The following is a 20,363-nucleotide window of genomic DNA, read 5'->3' on the forward strand; positions in this document are numbered from 1 at the left end:
TCTGCCCCTGTGTGTAGAGGAGCCTGAGGTGGCCCTTGGACTCCTGGCAATGCCTTCCCTGCGTGTAGAGAGCACTGCTGTCTGCTAGACGGGGCTCACCCTTGGGGGGCTTTGCCCCAGAGAGCCCCTTAGCGGTCACTGGGGCAGGTGTGAGTTGTGCTCGGTGGCGACTGGTGCTGGGCAGGTGTTAGATCCAGTCTCTGTCCCCGCACCTGTGTGTTTATAGCCACGGATCTGAGAAGGCTCGGGCTTGGGAAGGTGGAAGGGCGCTTCCCCCCGGGCTAAAGAAGGACGCCCTGCGCCCATGGTCCTCCCTCCTCCAGCCCAGCTTCCTGCCTGTGCTGTGACATCGTTCCTGCGGGGAGGCTGCGGGTGTAAACTGAGGCACTGCTGGGCCTCTCCTGTCCGCAGCCCCTTCGGAAGCTGTCCTTAAAATCATTTGTATAATTTTCTTTTAGAATTTAAAAAAAAATGTTTATTTTGAGAGAGAGACAGAGTGCGAGTAGGGGAGGGGCAGAGAGAGAGGGAGACCCGGAATCTGGAATCCGAGGTAGGCTCCAGGCTCTAGGCGCTGAGCTGTCAGCACAGATGGGCTCAGACCAACAAACCATGAGATCGTGACCTGAGCCAAAGTCTGACGCTTAACTCTCTGAGCCACCCAGGTGCCCCTGTGTAATTTTCTTAAACAAGTAGCCAGATCGGTTTAGAATTTAGTTACATTGTTTTATAGGACCTTCCTTGCCGAACTCTTTTGAAATAGGAAACAAAAGCAGAGTAGAAGAGCGAAGCAGGAGGCAGGTGGCCGGAGCATTCGTGCTGGTAGAGGGAGACCCTCCGGTGTAGCTGGGAGCTGGTTGGCTGTGAAATTCCCTGTATGTTTATTTTTGAGAGAGAGCGAGAGCGAGAGCGAGTGAGTGCGCAGGGGAGGGGCAGAGAAAGAGACACCGAATCTGAAGCAGGCTCCAGGCTGTGAGCTGTCAGCACAGAGCCTGCTGGTCCGACTTGGGGCTTGATCTCCCAAACCACGAGATCGTGACCTGAGCTGCAGTCGGCGCTAAACCGACTGAGCCACCTAGGCGCCCCATTTTTCTGTACGTTGTAAAGCTTCTAACCAGTACGTGTTCCTTTTGTTACTAAAGAATATTATAGATAAATGAAGGAACGAGGTGAGGGTCACCCCCTCCTTGAGGCGGTCTGATTTAACACTGCTGTGGGCTTGCGTTGAATACCCGCGCTTATTGCCCCGAAGTGGGAAACCTTGAAGCTGTGGCAGTTGAGTGTTGTTTAAAATGTAGTTGCAGCGGACTCTTTATCTCAAGAGGGTTTTCTTAGAATTAAAGTGTGTCTTTGTCTCCTGAGAATTAATTACGGGGTCCAGCACCAGATCCTGAACATGGAACACATTTCTTGCTGTGATTTTGGAGGCCCGCGCTCCGCATCAGGGCTCTTAAGGTGTGATGCACCAAAGGGGGGACAGGTCTCTTGATCACAGGAGGGGGTGAACACAGGTGCCAGGTGTGGCAACACCCAGGCCTGTGGGAGCCCAGAGGTGGGGAAACCGAAGGCTTTGTGGCTTGCACGGGAATCCAGAGGAAGGAGGGCCGTGTGCCCGGCTGACGGCAGGCTGGGGCGGCTGAGGGCTGGACTGTGCGGGGCCAGCGTTACAGCTGCCCTTGGCTGAGAACCTTCTAAGGGCAGGCGAGCTGTGGGTCACGTGTGTTGTGTTCCTTGTCTGATTTGTTCCTGACGTCAGACCTGGGAGGTGGGTAACAGTATGTTCATCTGTGTTTAATCTGTGAGGAAAGGGGCCTAGAGTCACAGCCAGTGTGGGGCGGAGGCAAGATACAAACCTCTTGTTTTGGAGAGAGGAGCCTGGTGGGGGTGGGGATGAGACTGGAGGGGCCTGTTTGGGGCCAGGGCTGGAAGTTTGGGCTGGTCTCTGCCATGGTGAAAATGCCTGGTGCCATGCCGATAAAGGAGTTAGAGCAGGGGTTCCTGATCGGGTTGGGTCCTGGAGGAGGGGGGGCCCGAGGATCAGTCCAGTCCACGATCAGTCCAATCCAGGATCAGTCCAGTCCGCGATCAGTCCAGTCCGCGATCAGTCCAGTCCGCGATCAGTCCGTCGGGGAGAGCTGAGCCTGTGTGTGGTCCAGGGAATCTGGGATGGGGTTTGCAAACCCAAGGGCCCAGAAGAGGGGGCTGGGAAGTGCTTTGGGCCCCACAGCACACGCCTTGTTTCTTATCTTTAATTTCTCTTGCTTCCTGAATGTGCTGCCTGGGGACGGGGGTCTCTTCTGCTGGTGGCTCACGATGGGGACCAGGAACCTCGTTTTCATCCCTTTGTTCCCTCGTCTTTGGTTTCAGTAGCTTTTGCTCTTGGAGAGGTTTGTGCTGTAGTCTGCAGACGCCCCTCACACCTTCCCTGCAGAAACCTCGACGCGGGGCCTTCCCCTGTGGAAGGACTGGATTGTGGCAGCCGCAGGCAGTTCAGGCTCCAGCTTCTCAGACGGCCGCTCCTCAGTGCCAGGGGACCAGCACGCACAGGTCCCGGGAGGAGCCCCTGAGAGCTGGGGGCGGGTGGAAGGTTTGACCCCTGCTTTTGCTGGGAGGAGGGGTGGCAGGAGATCCCCTGTGAANACCCCCACCCCCTCCCCCGCTCCATCCTGCTGCGGATGTGAAGCTCTTTCGTTGTGGCCACCAGTTGCACTGTAAGGCATCAGTTTCCTTTATAGAGTGGGGGGTCTGCAAACCGGGGCCCTAAATCCACCTGCGTCCTGTTCTTGTAAATAAAGTTTTATTGGAACTTGGCTCTTCCTGTTGCATGTGTCGTCTGTGGTTGCTCCTGAGCGGCCGTGGCAGCCCCGGTCAGGGTGGAGTGGCTCTGCTGGGGACTGCGGCCCACGAGGGCAAGCATAGTGTTTGTCCTTTTACAGAAAACGTGTTCCGGGAACAGGGATGGATGCCGACTCGTCCTAGACTCACACAGTGGTCAGTAAAAACGTCAGAATTTGAAGTAGGGGGTGCGGTGCCTTTCTCATGTCGAAGTTCTCTTCTGCCAGGTGTCGGCATGTTGTAAGAGGGTGGGATTATTTATGAATTTCAGGCCGGCTTTTGTGGCGATGGTTCTTCATGTCTGGCTGAGACTTAGCAAGTGTACTGACTAACGACCATGTCCTTTCCGGGCCCTCTGGTTGCTTTCTCAAGCGTTTGTCCAGCCTGCTCTCCATCTCTATTCCTGTCGGATCAGGCTTTTTGCTATGTTCTGTGTAGCAGCGGGGTCTTTCCTTCTAGGCAGGGACCTCCCGCCGCCTTTCCCCCCACACTGGGCTGGGGGCTTCGGGTTGTGCCGTGCTGTTCTGGCATTTAGGCTGAACCCCTTCTTTCAGCGGGTCCTGGGTCTTCCCTGAACGACTGGCCTTGCTGAGAGAGCAGCCTGGAGCCGGAGCACACACTGGGTCCTTCCCCAGGTGTCCAGAGGGTTGAAGTCCTGTAGTCTTGTGACCCTGGGCAAGTTATTTCTCTATCCCTACTACACCTTCGTGTCCTCTGTAAATCAGGTTGGTGGCCACGGTATCTTCCAGAAAGTGCTCTTGGGAGGAGCCCTGCGAGGGCATGCGGGTCGTGGATGGTCAGCAAGGTGCCTGGCCCTCAGGAGTGAGCATGTAGTGGGGGTGGCTCCCTGGTGAGTTAGAGGCCGTCCCAGATCGCCTGGCCAGGTGGGCTTCTGACTCTGGCTGGGACCCAGGCAGTGTGAAATTAATCCTGTTCCCGGAAATGGCTTTTGATAAGATGGGGAGTACAGGGAGGTTTTCCCTTTGGTGGACAGATAACAGACAGGCTCAGCAACCTGCTGGACAGGCGGGGCTTGCGTATTAAGTTGCCTTTGTTGGTGCATCTTTCGGTTGTTTCTATGCCAGCAAGTCCGGGGCCTCTTGGACTCTTTTAGATAACTTGTCAGAATATACAGATCTTTTTTTTTTTTTTTAAATGTTTATTATTGAGACAGTAAGTACCCGTGTGCGAGCTGGGGACAGAGGATCCGAAGCTGACTAGCCCTCCATGCTGACAGCAGAGAGGCTGACGCAGGGCTCGAACTCATGAGCCTGAAGATCATGACCTGAGCCGAAGTCAGATGCTTAACCGACTGAGCCACCCAGGCGCCTCTCTTCACACGTGGAATTCAGCCCTTTTTTCCTGTGCCTAGTGGCAAAATTTTCATTTAGGCCAGCCATTTCCAGAATGCTCCAGGGCCCCGTGGCGTGCCTCCCTGCTGTCTCAGAGTGGCTGCTGTGGGAAATGGAGGGTTTGGGGTGTAGGCGGCCACCCCTGGCTGTTATATATGTAATACGGAGGGTCCAAGGTAGTTTTATTCGGGGGAGAACAAATTAATTCTGTTACCTACGCGAGGGAGAGAAAGCGGTGGCTATGAGCCAAGCTCGCTCATGCCCATCTGCAAGGACCTGGTGTGTCTCAGCCAATTCTTGTCCCACAGATCCGGCCGGGCGTGAGTCAGGCTTGAGCGAACACGCCTCTTACCCCCCGAGAAAAATGTTCTGTCTCCTTGACTGGCTTCACGTTCACAGCCAGATATTTGCCTGAACTTTTCTGCCATCTGATGAGGCCAGTCAGGCATTGTGCGTGCGTGCGTGTGTGTGCGTGTGTGTTGGTGGGTAGCAACTCGGCAGATGCTTGTAAGCTGTTCAAGCTCCCATTAGCAGTGAATGCTCCCGGCCCGAGGTTTATGAAAACCAAGGGGCACACAGAGTAGCCAGTTGGGTGTGGGGCTGGGCTGGGCCCCAAGTACGGCAGTAATAACCCAAGTGATTATATTTGTGTTTTGGATTTGTGCCCAGTGAAATGTGGCCTAATGAAAGGAGCTTTGGATACTGTCAGGCCAGTGTCTGTGACCTAAAGGCCAGACAGCAAATAGGTGATGCTTTGCGGGCCTCGTAGGCCTCTGCTGCGGATTCTTCAGGCTGAGAGTAATTCGGCCACCCCTGTTCTAAAGGGAAAATGAGGACCAGAAGACCCTCCGTCAGTGCAGTCTTACTGTCCACCATTGAAATGAGAGGTGTCCGGCCCCTCCCCCACAGGTGCTGTCTCCATAGCAACGGAGACTCCGTCGCCCATCAGCATCCCAGCTTTAGGTAGGAAGTTGGAATGCAGTAGCAGGTGCGTGGCAGGAGATGGCCACCTTGATGAGAAGTTGTTTGTAAATGCTGTGGCTGTGGGTTATTCACACTGATGTGTTTGATTTTTTTTTTTTTTTAGAACTGGTTGCGACTTGTGAGCTCTTGTCTCGGCCTCTCCATTCTGTGGACAGGAAAACTGAGGGCGAGAGAAGCCGCTCACGTGGCCAGGAGGCGCAGAGCTGGGTGAGAAAGCGGGAGGAGGGGGCACCAAAAACCAGATTGAATGCGGGCGTCGGTCCAGCGTGTGCTTGTGCTGGCTTTTTTGGGGTGCCCTTTGCAAGGGGCCCCAGTGTAGTAGGTTTGCTGAATGGTGGGATTTCTTGGGAGGGCCTCAGGCAACAGTCGTGGGCCAGCTAACAGTCATGGACAGAATTCCCCACGAGAGTGGATCCCCTTTGCCCAGGGTTTTTCTTTAAATTTTTCCAGGGGTGCCAGGAGTCAGGGTGTGGTCAGGCTTCCAGTCTCCAGTGCTTCCTGGGGGTGGGGGTGCGGACAGGTTAGTTCTCAGAAGTGTGCTGTCCCCAGGAAGGCCCGAGAGAGCCATCTATGTTCACTGTAGCCTCTGCCCACGGACCCAGGCAGTGGGGAGTCAGTCCAAGAAGGACCTGTTTGTATTTGAGAACTGGCAGGAGTTTGTGCCGACGGATTTTAAGAAGACTTTTTGATCACTGTCGGTGGAAACAAGTATTTTCTGCCAGGTCTCAGAATCGAAAGACCTTCGATGTGTAAACATCAAGCACGTTAAGGTTTCGTGTGGGAATTGGATAGGCGGGTTAGTAGTTTTTTCTTCTCTTTGTCAGTTTGGTTTGTAATTTCCTAAAGGACTCCATAGTTAGGAAGTTTGACAGCGCTAAGTCCGCAGTCCCGCAGCTACGTGGCCGGGAAGGGGCCCCACCACGCGGCTTTTCGTCAGCAGTGTGTGTAGGTTCTCCGTCGGCCGGGGGTGGCCGAGAGGAGCCGTTTTCATCATTGTGCTCACGTGAAAAATTCTGGAACCGGTCTCTCATTAATGAGCTCTGTGACTGTGGGTGGTCCCGTGGTCTCTGCGGGCTGGGCAGGGGGAGGGGCGGGCCCAGCCCCCCTCTGCCGCGGCCCGGCCTCAGTGCTGGGCACAAGGCAGTGCCCGCCTAATAAAAGCCTGTTAACGAGTGTATGACCAGTTACAGTAAATCCGGTGACGTAGCACAACACAGACGTGCCCTCTTGCAGTTCTGGAGCTCAGAAGTCTCAGTGAGTCTTACTGGGCTCGCTTCCTCTGGAGGCTCCACAGGAGACTCGTTTCCTCCCCGTCTCCGGCGTCCAGGGGCCCCCGCACCTCTGCGGTGGCCCCACCAGTCCTTAAATAGCGCTCCAGCCTTAGCTCTGGAAGCCGCGCCTTTCTGACTCTATAGCCCTCCCGCTCCTGTCCTGTCTACAGAATCCAGGATAATCTCCCCATCTTGAGATCCTTACCTTAATCATGTCTGCAGGATCCCTTTTTCTCCACGTAAGGTAAGGAAGTCACAGGTCCGGGAGTCGGGATGTGAGCTTGGCTATGCAGCACGCGACATGAGTTTGTAAAGAGAGTGCTAAGTAGACAAGTCCCTGAGTGCTGATCACAGTCCAGGGATTAGGGTGCTCTGCCCCGCCCCTCCCCCTTGTTCTGGGCCCCGCCCCCACGGGTCTCCTGGCCCAGCAGTAGGGATGCTCCCCCTCCCCCCCATCTGTTTCCTTGCTGGAGACAGGTTTTTGAAGTTGATTTATCTTGAGAGAGACAAAGGGAGTGGGGGAGGGGCAGAGCCAGAAGGAGAGAGAGAATCCCAAGCAGGCTCCGAGCTGTCTGCACAGAGCCTGACACAGGGCTCGAACTCCTGAACTGTGAGATCATGACCTGAGCCAACAGTCAGAAGCTCACCCGAATGAACCACCCAGAGCCCCCTCCCTCCTGGAGACTTGTGAACGTGCTTGCTCAAGGCTTTGCCTTTTAGACCCAGGGTCAGCCAAGTCTGCTTACATGCGGCATGGCGGGCTACATGGCTATCACACATTCTTTGTTTTTTCTTAAACAAATGTGAAAAACGATTTTAAAAATCATTCTTAGGTTGAGGGCTTTATGACAAACAGGCCATTGGCTGGGACGCTGACCGGTGTTTGCCACCCCTTGGGGACTGTAAGCTCCGTGAGGCAGGCGCCACATGGAAGTCTCCAGGGCTTCTGTTAATAGTGTGGGGGGTGTGGGTGTGGGGTTTTGTTATTTTTATCCGCATGATCTTTTGATTTGATAGAAGTGTCTAGAAGTTAGATCTCTTCTGATCTTAATGGAGACTTTCAAATTGACTTACATTTGATAGCCTGTTAAATACAACTTATTCTGATGAAATGAAATCTAGTCCCTGCCCTGAGCGTGGGGGAGGGACGGTATTCTTAGTGGGGCGGGGGCGAAACTCCCGGGAGCCAGCTCCGGGGAGGGGGGCGGAGGGAGAGGCTGGGAGATCTACAGATAAAGCGGTGTGTTGTGGGACCCCCGGGCACCAGAATCCGAAATTGGACACATTTGGCCAGTTCCCATCCCTGGTCCCTCTTTGCTCCTGGCACACGAGGCAGACGCACTGGGGGAAGGTCGCTGACGCGTAACCTGGGCACTTGGGGCCTGTGAGCGCTCTGGGGCGTCTCGGGTTTGTTTCTTCGTGGAGGCCCCCCTCCTACAGATTTCCTTCATTGTCAAGATTTCTTGAATGAGAGGACAGATGTTCCCGGCTCTGTGTCAGAACCAGCGGCATGGTTCACACTTGGCGTGGTGCCAGGCGTGGTGTGCCCGGAGGCGTGTGATGTCACTGTCCCCTGGTGCGCCTTTCTTGGCCTCAGTTTATAATTGAATTTTGCCCTTGTGCTTTATACAGTCTTGGATCGTAATATATAGGGTTTTATTTCAGAGTGATCTCGGGTGTAGAACGCTGTGCCAGCACACTGAGCGTGCTCCTTCTGGCCTGCGTGGCCTCAGAGTAGGGTAAGACAGCAAAGCGAGCTGGTGCGGCCACCAAGGTCCTTTGGTTATCAGCGGATGTTTTTTACAGTTTCCTCCATTTTGTCGCTAAATACGTTAGCACTCTGGTTTATTTGGCTTTCTTCCCCATGCGTTAATTCCAACGGGAAGTGATGGTCACTTCTCCGAGTTTATTTTTCACGGTCGAGTTCTTAGAACCCGTGGCCCTGAGTCCCCAGTGCCTGCCACGTGGCACTCACTCACCCCCGGCAGGCACGCGCTCGCTGTTGGAGTGAATGAATGCGTGAAGAGCCGATGGACTTGGTGAAGCCCCTAGGAAATCAGAAAGTGGCAGAGGGCAGGGTGTTCTTTCTTGTCATCCTCAAGATTTTCCGAGTGGAGGGGACAGTGTCGCCGCTACAGCTCTCCCTCCCCCCCAATGGTCTTTCCCCGGGGAATCCTTGCTTCCTCTTCTGTACCTGCACCCCAGAGAGCCCTGCTTATGTTCCCCTAGCAGATGCTTTTTCTCTGGACGCTGGTTCCTTAGTTGGAAAAGTGCACACACCCAGGCTGTTCCTGAAGAATGATTTTTGATGGCTTCCCTTTGTTTCGTTCATCCTTGAACTGAACAGCCTTCCATAGGCGGGTTGCAGACCTCCCTTGCTCTGCCTTAGTTTTGATGTTATGTCGATCTGCTACAGAGGTGAGGTTTTGTTTTTCCATCTTGAAGAGCGGTCCTTGACTTGGCTGGAGGGCCATGTGGGAAAGTTCACATTTCTGTGTTGCTGGTGAGCGGTAGACTCTGGTCAGTTCAGACAGAGTAAGACTTCTGAACTTTGGGGTTGGGGAAGGTACCTACACGGAGTTGCTCTTTAAATGTGAGCAAAACAGCTTATGCAATGGTAAGGATGTTTTTCTGGGGAAAGAATCCAGGGCTTTCTTCAGGTCTTCAAGGAGATCCATGATCCCTGAAGGGTTCAGCCCGCTGGCTTAGGGACTTTGGTGGATTAACACTCTATTTTCTTTCTCTCTCTCTCTCTCTCTCTCTCTTTCTTACATTTCAAAGGCAGATCGGGAGCGGTGCCGAGAAAAATTTCCTTACTAGATGACATTTCATCGCAATGTCCGATCGTTTGGGGCAAATAACCAAGGGCAAGGATGGGAAAAGCAAGTATTCGACTCTCAGCCTGTTTGATAAGTATAAAGGAAAATCAGTAGACGCCGTCAGATCCTCAGGTAAGAACCGGGCTGGAGACCAGTTCTTTTTTTTTTTTTTAAATGTTTTATTTATTTCTGAGAGAGAGCGTGCCAGCATGAACAGGGGAGGGTCAGAGAGAGAGGGAGACACAGAATCTGAAGCAGGCTCCAGGCTCTTAGCTGTCAGCACAGAGCCCGACGCGGGGCTTGAACCCACCAACTGTGAGATCATGACCTGAGCCGCAGTCGGACGNTGTTTGATAAGTATAAAGGAAAATCAGTAGACGCCGTCAGATCCTCAGGTAAGAACCGGGCTGGAGACCAGTTCTTTTTTTTTTTTTAAATGTTTTATTTATTTCTGAGAGAGAGCGTGCCAGCATGAACAGGGGAGGGTCAGAGAGAGAGGGAGACACAGAATCTGAAGCAGGCTCCAGGCTCTTAGCTGTCAGCACAGAGCCCGACGCGGGGCTTGAACCCACCAACTGTGAGATCATGACCTGAGCCGCAGTCGGACGCTAAACCGACTGAGCCACCCAGGCGCCCCTGGAGGCCAATTCTTTACGCTTTCCCTTCCGTGAGGAACTCCAGGTCCTGACCCCAGGGTCCCTGCCTGCTCAGACAGTATTCTGGGCGTGGAGGGGTCACCAGGCAGTTTTGGGGACATAGGGTCACTTCCTCTGCTCCGGTTTGATGTCACATTTTGAGCCTGGATACCCTTTCTTTCACTGTAATTATTTCCTCAACTGTCTTACCTTGTTACAGCCACAGAGAGTGTGTCATGTCCCCCCGCCCCGCCCCGGGTAGAGTGGAACTGAATTTGCGTTAGAGTAACCGGTTTTAGGCTTCATGGTTCTGATGTTCGGGAAGTTGGTGGGAAAATCCTGTTGTGTCCACACCCCGGGAGGATTTTGTGCATGTCGATGGCCCTGCTGAGCTTCGGCCCCGGGGCTAGGTGGAGGCTGGCCCTTGGGTCCTGCCAGCGAGGCCGGAGCAGTCTCAACTTGCAGAGAGATGGTTACCGTGTGGGCGGGAGGCTTCTGGGCCCGGCTCCCCGCCCCCGTCATCCGCTCCGCGCCCCTGCCCGCTAGTGAAGTGCACGTCTCTGCAGCCTCGGCAGCTCCCCAGTGTCTGGGGCCTCGGTGAAGGCCTTGTAAAGTGGCGAAAGCAGCTGCCGGGCCCTTTGGTCTGCTGGCACGCGGGCCGCCCTTTAAGGGGGTGGTTTGGCGTCTCTGTCGTCGTCGCTTAGGGCTTGAGAGAGCTTCTGAACCCGCCCCGCCCCCCTCTCCCTGCAGTTACTCCTCGCCATGGCTTGCAGAGTCTCGGGAAAGTTGCCACAGCCCGGCGTATGCCGCCACCTGCAAACCTGCCGAGCTTGAAGTCTGAAAACAGAGGAAACGACCCCAACATCGTTATAGTTCCCAAGGACGGGACGGGATGGGCAAACAAGCAGGATCAGCAAGACCCAAAGAGGTGGGCGCCGCGGGGCACGCGTGGGTGGCCAGCCGGGGCCTTCCCTTCTGCAGGCGGCGGAGCTGGAGAGCGGGGGAGACCCCGAAGGAGGCTGCCTCTGCCCTGACTCCCCCTGCTTAGTTGTTTCTTGCCCCCCGCCTTCTGGAGCTGACGCAGCCGTGCCTCTGTGGGCCGCCTTGTCCCCGGCTGCCAGTGTCCCCTGCGCCTTATTAGGAAGGGCCGCCTCCCCCCAGAGGAGCTTACGCAATGCCTCAGAGCCAGTTCCTGAGCCAGCAAGGGGCTCTGTGGACAGAGCGGGTGCTCGAACGCTCCGTTCCGGGGTGTCCCTGTGTGCCGGGCTCCGGGCGGCCGACTTTGGGCTGCGGGGCCAGCAGCGTCCCACGCGGCTGCTGCGGTTAGCTGTTCCCAGCAGACCCAGTTACGAAGGATGAATCCTCAGTATGGAGGGTCGGTGTGCCTCCTCTGTGCAGGCTCACCCCTCTGCCAGCCTGGCACCTCCGGGAGCCTTCGGAGGCCCAGGGTCTGGCACGAGAATCCCCATTAGAGCAGCAGAGTAAGTGTCGTGGCTGCCACTGCGTCGTGGGGCTGGCGCCAGCTCTGCCCCGGGCACGAAACCTGGGCCGTCCCCGCCCGCCCCCGCCCGGGTTCCTCTCCTTCCACCGCGAGGCTTCTCCGCTGCGCGCCAGCCAGGGGGAGAGTGTGGGGTTTGTACTGTGACGACTAGGACCCTGCCTCTGGGGTTTGCCCGTTGCGGAGCGAGAACAAAACCGTCTGGTCCCGTGCATCTTCCTGCCCTCAATCTCTTGTGCTCTGGCTGCCGAGGCTCGGGATCCAGAGAGTAAGTGACCCAGAGCACAGCCCGCCGGCCTGCGTCCTTTTCTCTCACTGGCCACGGCCATGGCGGTTTCTGTAAAACTGCCCGCGCTTTCTTTGCACCAGATGGAGAGAGTGAGTGCGTAACTCGTGCGGATGAGCGTAGAGTAGCAGTCACCAAAGCCGAGTCTGAAAAGCTGTTTTTAAAAATTTTCTCACGGTTTGCTTAGGGGTCCTACTGGGTGGGGGTGTGGCCTGGCTTTTAGAATCGGCCAGGCTACCTACCAGTAGCTTTGTGGCACCTGGAGAATTCCTTGATCAGTGCTCCAGGGTCCTGCGAAGTAGGAATACTGCCTGGGTGGTTGTAAGAAACGGACCGGGTCACGCAGGGCATGTCCCCGGCACGGAACCTGACGGAGGGCGTGTGTGGCAGGTGTCCACTGCCGCTGCTGTCATTCCATCCACACGGTAGATGCTACAGACCCTCTAATGAAATGGATATTGTACGTTTCAACGTGAGTGTTGAAATGCCTCTGCTACAGGGAAGTTCCCGAGAGAGAGGACAAGGCGTCACTCCCTCCTCAAATCGGGTTCTGCCAACGTGGCCATGGGAGGGATCAGGCGACCTTAATGGGGCCGGTAGTGCTGCCTCACGTCAGCCAGGGACGAGGTAGGGACGGGACACTGGACAAGGCCGTGGACCCCAGGTGCTGGTCCCCTCTTGCCCCGGGGCCACATCCGTCCTCCCGTGGAGTATCAGGGAGGTGGCAGTGAGGGCCGCAGCTACTGGGACTCCATGCTGAGCTTGGAGAACACAAAAGCAACACTAGCTGGAAGCTTCTGTTGTAGATAGAAGATGAAGTAAGCGTGAGTGGCCTTCATTATGTAGGAATCCTGCCCGGCGAGTTCTTGGCTCACGTAAACCCTGGAAGCCTGTGTGTGGAACTTTTGGCTTAGCTTCCTGGGGAGCCCCCGGCATTGGGGGCACTGGCTGAGCGGATTGCTGGCCTCCTTGGGTCTCAGCGGGATGAGGGCGTGACTGTGAGCAGACAGATGTCTTCCTCAGAGCCCCTCCTTGGTTGGGGGAGTGGGTGTCAGCTGACCCCGCCTTCTTGGGCGCTCACTTGGGCAATATCTCTTAAACTTCAAAACGTCTTTTGATCCAGCAGTCCCGTTGTTAAGAACTTAGACTCCTGGATTACTTAGACGAAAAGGTGCCAGGTCACGTATAAAAAGTGCTTGTTGCAGTTTGGCCAGTAATGGGAAACAAAGTTGGGGATTGGTCCGTTAGGGCCTCTCCAGCTGATTGCACCATGTCACTGGAACAGAGAAGTGGGTCCAGGCGTCGTCCTGAAAACGCGTTTGATACAGTAAGCGACAAACGAGTTACGAGTTGTACGTGTGGTGTTAAAAAAAATACTATGTTCATACATATATATATATATATATATATACACACACACACACGTATATAGAAAAATCCGCTCAGCATTTCTCTCTGGAGGAGGAGATCGTGACAGATTCTGTGTTCTATGTATTTATAAATTTATTTCCACTATGGGCATATATTTCTTCTCTAAGCCAAGAGAAGAAAAAAATGACGTTGCGAAGCCATCAGCCCTCTGCACAGACGGGAGCTCTTGGTCAGGCGTGAGGGGCTCCGAGCCCCTCCCCTGTGCTGACTCCGCTGCCCTGCTGGCAGCCTCTGCGGCCCTTGTTTGGGGTGAGCTTCCAGCCTTTGCAAGAGAAGCACTGCCGGGGGGACCGAGGACCCGAGGAGGCTCTGGCCGGCAGGCCTTGGATGGGGCCCAGCTTCTCGTGGGTGTTGTGGCGTCAGAGCCTGCCGGACAGGCTCCGTGCTGCCCCTGGGCCGCCGAGCAGCCACCGCTCCGGGAAGCACGGGGTGGCCCGCACGTGCCCATCTGACCCCTGTGCCCCCCGCCCTGTCCAGTTCCAGTGCGACGGGCTCTCAGCCGCCGGAGTCGCTGCCGCAGCCGGGTTTGCAGAGGCCTGTCTCCAGCTTACAGAAGCCGACACAGTCGAGCAGCCAGGAGGTAGGTGCCGCTTCCAGGGGCTGAGCCTGGCGGGCGGCTGCGGGAAATGGGCACGGGAGGCTGTCCTGGTTCCCTGGAGGTGCCTGCATGTGCAGCTCTTGGAGAAAGACCGCAGATGCAGAACGGAGTACGGGCAACCAGTCAGCTCCCTGTTGACTTACCCGGCGGTGAGGTTGCTGGGGCCGGCTCTATGCTGGACCAGGGTCCCCTGAATGTGCTCCGTGGGGGACTAGTTAGGCCACAGGAACGTTCGGGGGGTCCGGTGAGTTGAAAACCAAAATTAAGCACGCTCCTTTACCGTCAGACTTCTCGTCAGGGTCTCTGACGTGCTCATGTGTGTTGTGAGCCTGTAATGACACGGGGGGCAGCATCCCCCGAACTCACTTGTCCTGGGAAGCCTTCCTAACTGAACGTCTTCAGACACTGCTGTTCCTCAGAACACACTTGGGAAATACCAATCTTTGACCCTTTATTTGTTGATGCATTTAAAGTGTTTTCTGAGGGGTGCTCTGGCTGGCTCAGTCAGCAGTGCACGCAACTCTTGATCTCAGGGTTGTGAGTTTGAGCCCCATGTTGGGTATAGAGATGCCTCAAAAAATCAAATCTTTAGGGATGCCAGGGTGGCTCAGTCGGTTAAGTGTCCGACTTTGGCTCAGGTCATGATCTCATGGTTCATGGGTTCAAGCCCGGCGTCGGGCTCTGTGCTGACAGCTCAGAGCCTGGAGCCTGTTTCGGATTCTGTGTCTCCCTCTCTCTCTGACCCTTCCCTGCTCATGCTGTCTCTCTTTCTCTCAGAAATAAATAAAACATTAAAAAAATATTTAAAAAAATTAAATCTTTAAATAAATAAAATGTTTTCCTAAGCGGAAAGTTAGGATTTAATGAGCCAGAGCTCGTAATACACTCAGTCCATCTGAGTCTGTGTGGGTTCCAGAGGCCAGCAGGAGAGTATACTTAGCTGGTAGCTGGAGATCTGGAGGAGATGTCTGCTAATCCTGTAGAAAACCACAGGACATGTGGGCAGATGTCTAGCATTCTGCAGCTGTTTGGGAGACAACCTGCACTGGTGTGTTTGAGCCGTACTGCTCCCGGGGCAGCAGCAGGTCTGAGGTCCCATCCCCACCAACCCCGAACTGTGCTTTTGGAATTAAAGGAAAAGGGAGAAGAGATCCACATTCATGCGGAACTCAGTTTTCATTGGCCCGAATCCACCGGCGCCCGTCACCCAGTCAGGGCACAGAGTTGAGTTGGGTTTGCATCGGTCGCCTGCCCTGGCTGGACGTCCGACTCGCTTTCGGAGCTGCCTCAAGTGTGTCTCTGCCTCTGCCCCAGCGCGGCAGGGTCTGGCCTGGGGCCTGCTGTGGTCTTGGCATCTGTCGAGGAAAATCGCTGAGGGTCGGAGCCCCGTCCTGGGGCTGGCACGCTGCCCGCTCTGCCCTGGGCTCAGCCCTTCCTACCGTGGTGGGAATGGGGCTCCCAGTGTTTCCCGGTCCCTAAAGCCCCGGCTCAGGCATGGCAGCCCTCTAACGGCAGCATTCGGAGCCCCCTCTCGGCCCTGGAGCCCGTCTCTTCCCGGTCGGTGCCTTCGGTGGGCAAGGGCAGGGCCGCCCTCGCGCAGCCTGCAGACACCCAGTGGGCGTGCCCCGGTGTGTCCTGTGTGTCCTGGGGGACCCTGGGGCTCTGCCCTGTGACATTGCCGGCACGTCCCTTCTGTGGTCTGGGGGGGCTGTGGACCCCCCCCTCCAGGGCGCTAAGTGCGACTCCTGGTAAATGATTGGAGTGTCAGTCAAATCTGGTCGGCTCCATGTGCAAAGTGACAGACTCTGCCATCCGCCCTGAGTTTGGTGACGCTGGAGGCAGGGGTGCTGGGAAGGGGGGATTATTTCATGTGAGGTCCCGCCCAGGGTGTGCCATACCAGCTGTGTTCTGCGCATTTGCACCTTCGGGTGGACGGGGAGGCCGTGAGGCTGAGTGTTGTCAGGAGAGGCAGGCGGGCTAAGTGGCTGGGGACTCCCGGGGCTCGGGATGTGGACAGCCTGGTCCTTGCCCTCCTGGCTGGGCCCAGTCACTCCTTTCCAGGCCTCTGTGAGGACAGGACCTCCCCAGGCTGTGGGGGGGTTTGCTCGGGCAAGGTGAGCCCGGCACAGAGCCGCGGCTGCAGTGAGCGAGCTCCCCGGCTTGCGTGCAAGACGGCCAAGTGTGGCTTCGTGCAGGAGGGAGGCCTCTCACTTGAGTGGTTGGTTGTGCCTTGGAGAATGACAGTGATCACGGGGGCGGTGCGGTGGCCCCTCCAGTGGGGATCGGGCACGCCGGCCTTCCCGTGCCGGTGCTCCTCTGTCCGCAGTGGCTTGTGGCTTTTGAGACACGTGTTAGGATGGGGGCTGGCCATCTCTGGAGNGCCCGGGTCTAGGCAGCCCTTGGCCAAAGCTTTGTGGAACCTCTCACCGGAGTGAGCTGCTGCCCGGAGGAGCCTTTACCTCTGCCCCTGGCGGTCGAGGCGCTGCGTCCGCCAGGCCTGTCCGCTCTCTGCTTTCACTGAACGTTACCACCCCTGACATCCCTCCTGGGGGCTGTGGGGCGGCTAGAGGCTGGGNAGGCTGTGGGGTTGTGCCCTTGATACCTGCTCAGTGGTGTGGCTGACACGCATCCACTTCCTCTCCTGGGGCCTTCCAGGAGGAGGCGTGTTGTGGTGAGAGCCTCTGGGCCTGGGAGTTGGGCCGCTTGCTTTTTGGACGGTGATATCAGAGCTTTCGCGGCTTACACGGTCCTTGGTGCCGTTTGTGTCGCGCCCGACACAGGAAGTGTCAGAGGTGTTGCTCGCAGAGGGGCGATGGGGGAGAGGAGCAGGAGGAGCAGGTGGTGAGAGGGCTTCCGGGGCAGGCCCAGGGCAGAGGTGAGGGCCCACCTGGACAGAGAGGGCAGCCAGAGCGCCCAACCCCACCTCCCCAGCCCCCGGAGCCCTTCGAGCACAGGGGCCCAGGATCAGTGGGTGCTTCTCAGAGAGGCCGAAAATCCAGATTTTTCTACACAAGCCCTCCTACAAGTTTGCCACTGATAGCTCGAATATTTCTAGCACGTCGTACAGACCAAACTGGGCGATGCCCCCGCACCGGAAAGAGAGGCTGCAGGTGGGAGTGGCGGTCCATGCTTGCTCTTCCTGCCTGCANAGGCCATGGGCTTTCTGCGTGCCCCTGGCAGCCGAGCCTTCACCAGCTGCCTTCTGTAGCTCGTGTAGAGCAACCGCGAACATCCTGCCCCAAGCCCTCCCTCCGACCTGGCGCACGCGCCCCTTCTGGGTGGGGGCCCCCGTGTGCTTGGACAAGGCTGTGTCCCCGACACATCAGTCAGCGTGCCAAGTGTGTCAGACTCCGGCTCCTGTGCAGGAGCTGAGGGCGGGAGGGAGCTTTAGCGACTGGTCTGTGGGGTGAGATAGGCGGGGCAGGTGGGGCGGCGGCCAGCCTTTCATTTCAGTCCCCCGAAACTAGGTCTTTAAAGAGGCTTTACAAAGAGTACCCACTAGACCGTTTTAACAGCAGTCTTTGCTTTCTACAGCTTTTACTCTGCAGGTGAGGATTTTTTAAAGTAAATCAAGTGCATTAATTTTTATTTAAAAAGAACTGCAGAGTTTTAAAAAGTACTACATTGGCACAGCCCTTTGGTGGGCAGCTTGGTGCTGCCGATTGAAATACTAATGCGTACACCCTCGACCTAGCATTTCCACTTGGAGGAAAATCACCCCAGAAACGCTGCTTGCCGATGTGAGAAATGGCATAGAGTCCAAAGATACTCGTTGGAGACTTATGGTAGGGGAGGATCGGAAACAGTCGCTTGAAATGGCCATTAAATCTTGGTGCCCTGAAGAAATACTACTTGTCTCTAAAAAAAGGTAGTTTTCCATGGATCTGGCAAGATCTCTAGGATATATTCTTAAATGGAAAAGAGTTCAGAATAATATGTAGAGTGTGTTACTATTCATGAAAAAAATTGGGACGAGGGAAAGTGTACTTACAGAAAATGAACGTGCATCAAAAAAAAAAATCTCCGGAAGGAAGCCTGAGTGGGGGGGGGACGCTGCCCGTTTCCTCAGCGCGTCAGAAGTAGGCAGGTGGGCATGCGGGTGGGCGCAAGTCTGTACTTTTCTGCGGCTTCTTACTTTTGAAGCACATGATTGTATTTCCTATGAAAAATAAGACGAGATTTAGAAAATCACTCCAGAACACAGCAGAACCTTCTGTAAATGTGTGATTGTGCATCTGGGAGGCGGCAGAGCCCAGGAGCTGGGAGGAGGGACCGACAACCCTGGGTCCCCCTCCTGTGCTGCTGTCACGAGTCCATGGTGCCAGCAGGGCTGTGGGCACTTGGCGTTGTCCCCCCCACACAGGTTCACGACTGCAGCTCAGAAGGGCTCTCCTGTGTCGATAGACTGTGGCGCGGAGCGAGTGACCTTTAGGCCTGTTGCACCCAGGTCGGACCTGGGGGGTGGGGTCCCTGACTGGTGCGGGTGGATGCCAGGGGTTCGTGGGGTGGGACCTCAGAAGCAGCCCCGGATGTTCCTGCCTCAGGTTCTCACGGCAGAGATCACGTGGCGCACGGCACTGGTAGGGAACATTCTAGAGCGCCGAAACCTTAGGAGAGCCACCACTTTGGCTTGAGATTTTGAGTTAATCCTTCTGATCTGTGGAGGGGAAGTTTAATTCATGCATCTAGTAAGACCTTTGTAACTGCTGAGGTAGAAAAATGTACTGAGCATTTGTTTTCAGCCTCCAGATCTGCCGTGTGTTCAAGGCATGAGTTTCACATTTCATCCTTGCCAGTGAGTTTTTAACCTGCCGCAGGGACCCCGAGTCCCCTTCACAGAGCAGTGGTGCCGCTCAGGCCTCCGGGAGACTGTCACCCTGGCGGGTGTATCTGACCCTGGAACTTCCTGCCGAGTAGGGCCGTGCTGCCTTGTGCTCTGCACCCGTGCCAGCCGCCGCTTCTGCAGAGTCTGCTGTAGCTCCCGGGCCCGTGAGGCAGCGGTGGGAAGGTGGGGGGGACGTGGGGCTTTATCGCCTAGGGGACGAGGCGCTCCTCAGTTACACCCGGGGCCGCGTGCTGTTACTGTTATATTAAGTTTAGATGGTGCTGGGCATTTGGTCCAGATAAAAGCACCAAATCCCACTGAGGACCATAGAGTGCACCTTTTTTTATGATCTATTCGTCCAAAATAGATCGGAGGTTCCCAGCGCTAAGTGCTGGGAGGGGCTCCCGCAGAGTTAAAGAAGGGCCGCGTCTCTCGGGCCTGTGGCGTTGGGGACCGGATGAGCGAGCAGAGGAAGGGATCGATCCCAAGGTGGCAGGAGTAAAACGCCTGGTGCCCGTGAGGGGTGAACGAGGGGGCAGGCCTTTCTGTGGGCGGAACCTCCACACGAACGCAGTTCACCTCCCCGGGCTGAGTTCCCTGAAGACTGTGCTCGTCTGTCCCCCGGGGCCACGTGAGGGCCGTGCTGCCTTTTCCCGGCGGCGGGAAGGATCAGGGCTGGAGCCCTTTGTAACCAGCTCGTGCAGGGTAGCCGCAGGGGCGTGGTGTGGCCCGCGTCCAGCCTCCCCCTGTCGCCGAGGGGCCTCCAGTGCCCCCCTGCCAGCACACGATGCCAGCGTAGAAGGCGCACTTGACAGGAGCCCACGTCAGGGCAGAGTGGCTTCTGGCCCGTGGAGCGGGCGAATCAGAGAACCGTCGATGCCCGTCTCCCTTGCCCTCTAACTGGTCTTTCTGGTTTTCTTGGCAGGTTTAAGGGGCTCAAGCCGACTGTTATCCTTCTCTCCCGAGGAATTTCCGACGCTGAGAGCAGCTGGAGGGCAGGACAAGGCTGGCAAAGAAAGGGGCGTCTTCGATCTGTCGTATGGGCCAGGACCAAGCCTCCGCCCTCAGAGTGAGCGAGCTGCAGTCCCTGTCCGGGCACCCGTGGGCGCCGCGGGGCTCCCCCCTGTCTTCCTGGCTCTCTGCCTCTTAGAAGCACGCGTGTCCTCACCGAGCTGAAGCTCCCGGGGTGCAGGCTCCCCGCCTGGAAAGCGCGGCTGCTAACCCTTTGTCTGCTCCCCCCTCCGTGGGACTTGCTCCCCAGGCTGGTCCCGAGGTCTTTCCTTTCTCGTCCTCTGGGCCGGGCCGGGCCGGTCTGTTCCCCGGCTGTCCTCACACAGGAGTTCTGCTCTGCTCGGGTGCGCCTGGCGAAGACAGACCAGGGACCCGTTAACTCTGGCCCTGATTCAGGAGCTGGTTTTCTAAGCCAGTGGTTCCTGAGCCTTAGCCGCTTCCTGTCAGGATCCTTTGGGGAGTTTGCGACAAGGGCTGGTTTCCAGCCCTCCTCCATCCTCAGCCAAATTAGAATCTCTATATTTTTTTTAAGTTTGTTTATTTTGAGAGGGATCACGTGATTGTGTGAGGGGCAGAGAGAGAGGGCTCCACGCTGTCAGCACAGAGACCCAGGGGCCTGAACCCACGAACCATGAGCTCATGACCTGAGCCAAAATCAAGAGGCGGACACTTAACCGACTGAGCCACCTAGGCGCTCCAAGAATCTCTATTTTTGAACATGGTCCCCTGGGGATTGTTTTGTAACCTGTAGAGGATTTGTCTCCACAGTCCCCTCATCTGGGGTCTAGCCAAGGGGTTGGCAGGGTTACATAGCAGGACTT

The 20,363-nt window shown here is 56.3% G+C and overlaps 1 protein-coding gene across 1 annotated transcript in view; it reads left to right on the plus strand.

The window, feature by feature from the left end:
- Positions 1–5,276: 5,276 nt before the first annotated feature.
- Positions 5,277–20,363, plus strand: part of PRRC2B (proline rich coiled-coil 2B) — a 60,509-nt gene continuing 45,422 nt past the window's right edge. Inside the window, 8 exon segments of the mRNA XM_077768473.1 lie at positions 5,277–5,375; positions 9,221–9,390; positions 10,644–10,821; positions 13,586–13,688; positions 13,784–13,855; positions 15,199–15,320; positions 16,487–16,581; positions 19,457–19,600. Coding sequence (XP_077624599.1) covers positions 9,276–9,390; positions 10,644–10,821; positions 13,586–13,688; positions 13,784–13,855; positions 15,199–15,320; positions 16,487–16,581; positions 19,457–19,600 — 829 coding nt within the window. The 5' untranslated portion in view covers positions 5,277–5,375; positions 9,221–9,275.

This window comes from Crocuta crocuta, unplaced genomic scaffold, assembly GCF_008692635.1.
Source record: "Crocuta crocuta isolate KB4526 unplaced genomic scaffold, BGI_CrCroc_1.0 scaffold35, whole genome shotgun sequence".
NCBI classification, from domain to species: Eukaryota; Metazoa; Chordata; class Mammalia; order Carnivora; family Hyaenidae; genus Crocuta; species Crocuta crocuta.